Genomic DNA, 1,569 nt, shown 5'->3' with positions numbered 1-1,569 from the left:
GCCTCCCCCCCCTGGCACCTACCCCACCCGACGCCGTAGTAGTAGCGGAGCTTGCTGTCCTCGGAGCCGAAGACCCTGACGACCAGGCTGTAGAGGTGCAGCCCCTCCACCAGCATCCAGGCGAAGGCGCTCAGGAAGAAGTAGTGCAGGAGCACGGCCAGCACCTGGCACGGGACCTGCGAGCCCCGCAGAGGCCGAAGCTCAGTCTCCCCGCTTTTCCGGGGCCCCAGCCTCCCAGCGCCCAGGTCTGGGGCGTCTTCTGGGTCATGTGGTCTGATTTCCGCCGGGGGGTCGGCTGGGGACCCTCCCGTTTCTAGTCTGTGGGGCACGTGACCCCTGGGGACCCCATCACCGCCCCATGCTCCCTCCCAGGCACAGTGACTGTCCAGGAAGATGTGGGAATCAGATCCGGCCAATCAGCACGCAGAGCCCCATTCTCTGCAATGGGATTGGCTCAGAGGGAGGACTGGCGCTTTGGCCACCACGCTGGTCCCCGAGGGGAGGCCTGTGGGAAGGGGGTGCAGCCAGTGGCGTGGCTTCCCCCCTAGACTCTGGATGTCAGTCTGTCCACCCCGAGGTGTCAGGCAGCCAGACACCATGTCATCTGCAGGCCACCCTCTCGTCTCCCTGGGGGACCCCGGCCAGCTTTCTGGGGGTCCCTCTGCATTCCGGTTGGAGAATTCCAGCTGCAGGAGGTGCCACCCCGGTGGCATCTGGGGAGGACGGGGGGCGGGGGGGGGCTCACCGTGCCCGGACGGCAGTGGAAGCTGACCAGCAGCAGCACCTGGGCCACCAGGATGGCGGAGGACAGGTTGGCGTGGATGTGGTAGCGCTGGTTCCGGATGGTGCTGACCGAGCTGAGGGCGGGGGGCGGGGGGCAGGGGTGAGGCCCAGCTGCTATCACTCTTGGACCCTCCATGGCTCCCGGCTGCCCTTGGAAATGACCCGGCTTGGGCAGTCCCCACGGCTCAGTGAAAGCCGGTGTCTCCCACCTCCACCAGGTCCCTCTGCACCCCAGGCCTCAACATGAAAAGTGGTTGCGGACGCCCGGCCGGCGTGGCTCGGTGGTTGAGCATCGACCTATGAACCAGGAGGTCACGGTTCCATTCCCTGTCGGGGCACAGGCCCGGGTTGCAGGCGCAATCCAGTGTGGGGGGCGTGCAGGAGGCAGCCGGTCCCTGATTCTCTCTCATCATTGATGTTTCTCTCTCTCTCCCTCTCCCTTCCTCTCTGAGGATATTTTTTTCCATTGATTTCGAGAGAGAGTGGAAGGGAGAGGGAGAGACAGAGAGAAACACATCGGTTGGTTGCCTCCCGAAAGCGCCCCTGACCAGGGCCGGGAGCCCACAACCAAGTACGTGCCCTTGACGGGAATCGAACCCAGGACCCTTCAGTGGGCGGGCCGACGCTCTATCCACCGAGCCAAGCCTGGGGCTAGAAAATGCATATTTTTTAAAAAGTGACTGAGGAGCAACCACTCAGCTATGACCTTCAGCGTCCAGATCCAGCTCCTGATGCAAAGGCCAGCAGGGAGATGGAGGGGATGGGGGGCCAGGGAGATCGAGGGGA

The 1,569-nt window shown here is 64.1% G+C and overlaps 1 protein-coding gene across 1 annotated transcript in view; it reads right to left on the bottom strand.

Moving 5' to 3' along the window:
• ADGRD1 (adhesion G protein-coupled receptor D1) overlaps positions 1 to 1,569 on the bottom strand; it is a gene marked incomplete at its 5' end in the record, with an annotated part of 49,489 nt that overhangs the window by 16,939 nt on the left and 30,981 nt on the right. The window contains 2 exons of the mRNA XM_014545347.1: positions 23 to 176; positions 746 to 1,020. Coding sequence (XP_014400833.1) covers positions 23 to 176; positions 746 to 1,020 — 429 coding nt within the window. The remainder of the gene's footprint in view (positions 1 to 22; positions 177 to 745; positions 1,021 to 1,569) is intronic.

The sequence above is a fragment of the Myotis brandtii genome, unplaced genomic scaffold (genome assembly GCF_000412655.1).
Source record: "Myotis brandtii unplaced genomic scaffold, ASM41265v1 scaffold403, whole genome shotgun sequence".
In the NCBI taxonomy this organism is placed as follows: Eukaryota; Metazoa; Chordata; class Mammalia; order Chiroptera; family Vespertilionidae; genus Myotis; species Myotis brandtii.
Note: the sequence above shows the minus strand (reverse complement) of the source record. Positions and strands in the feature narration are given on the sequence as shown.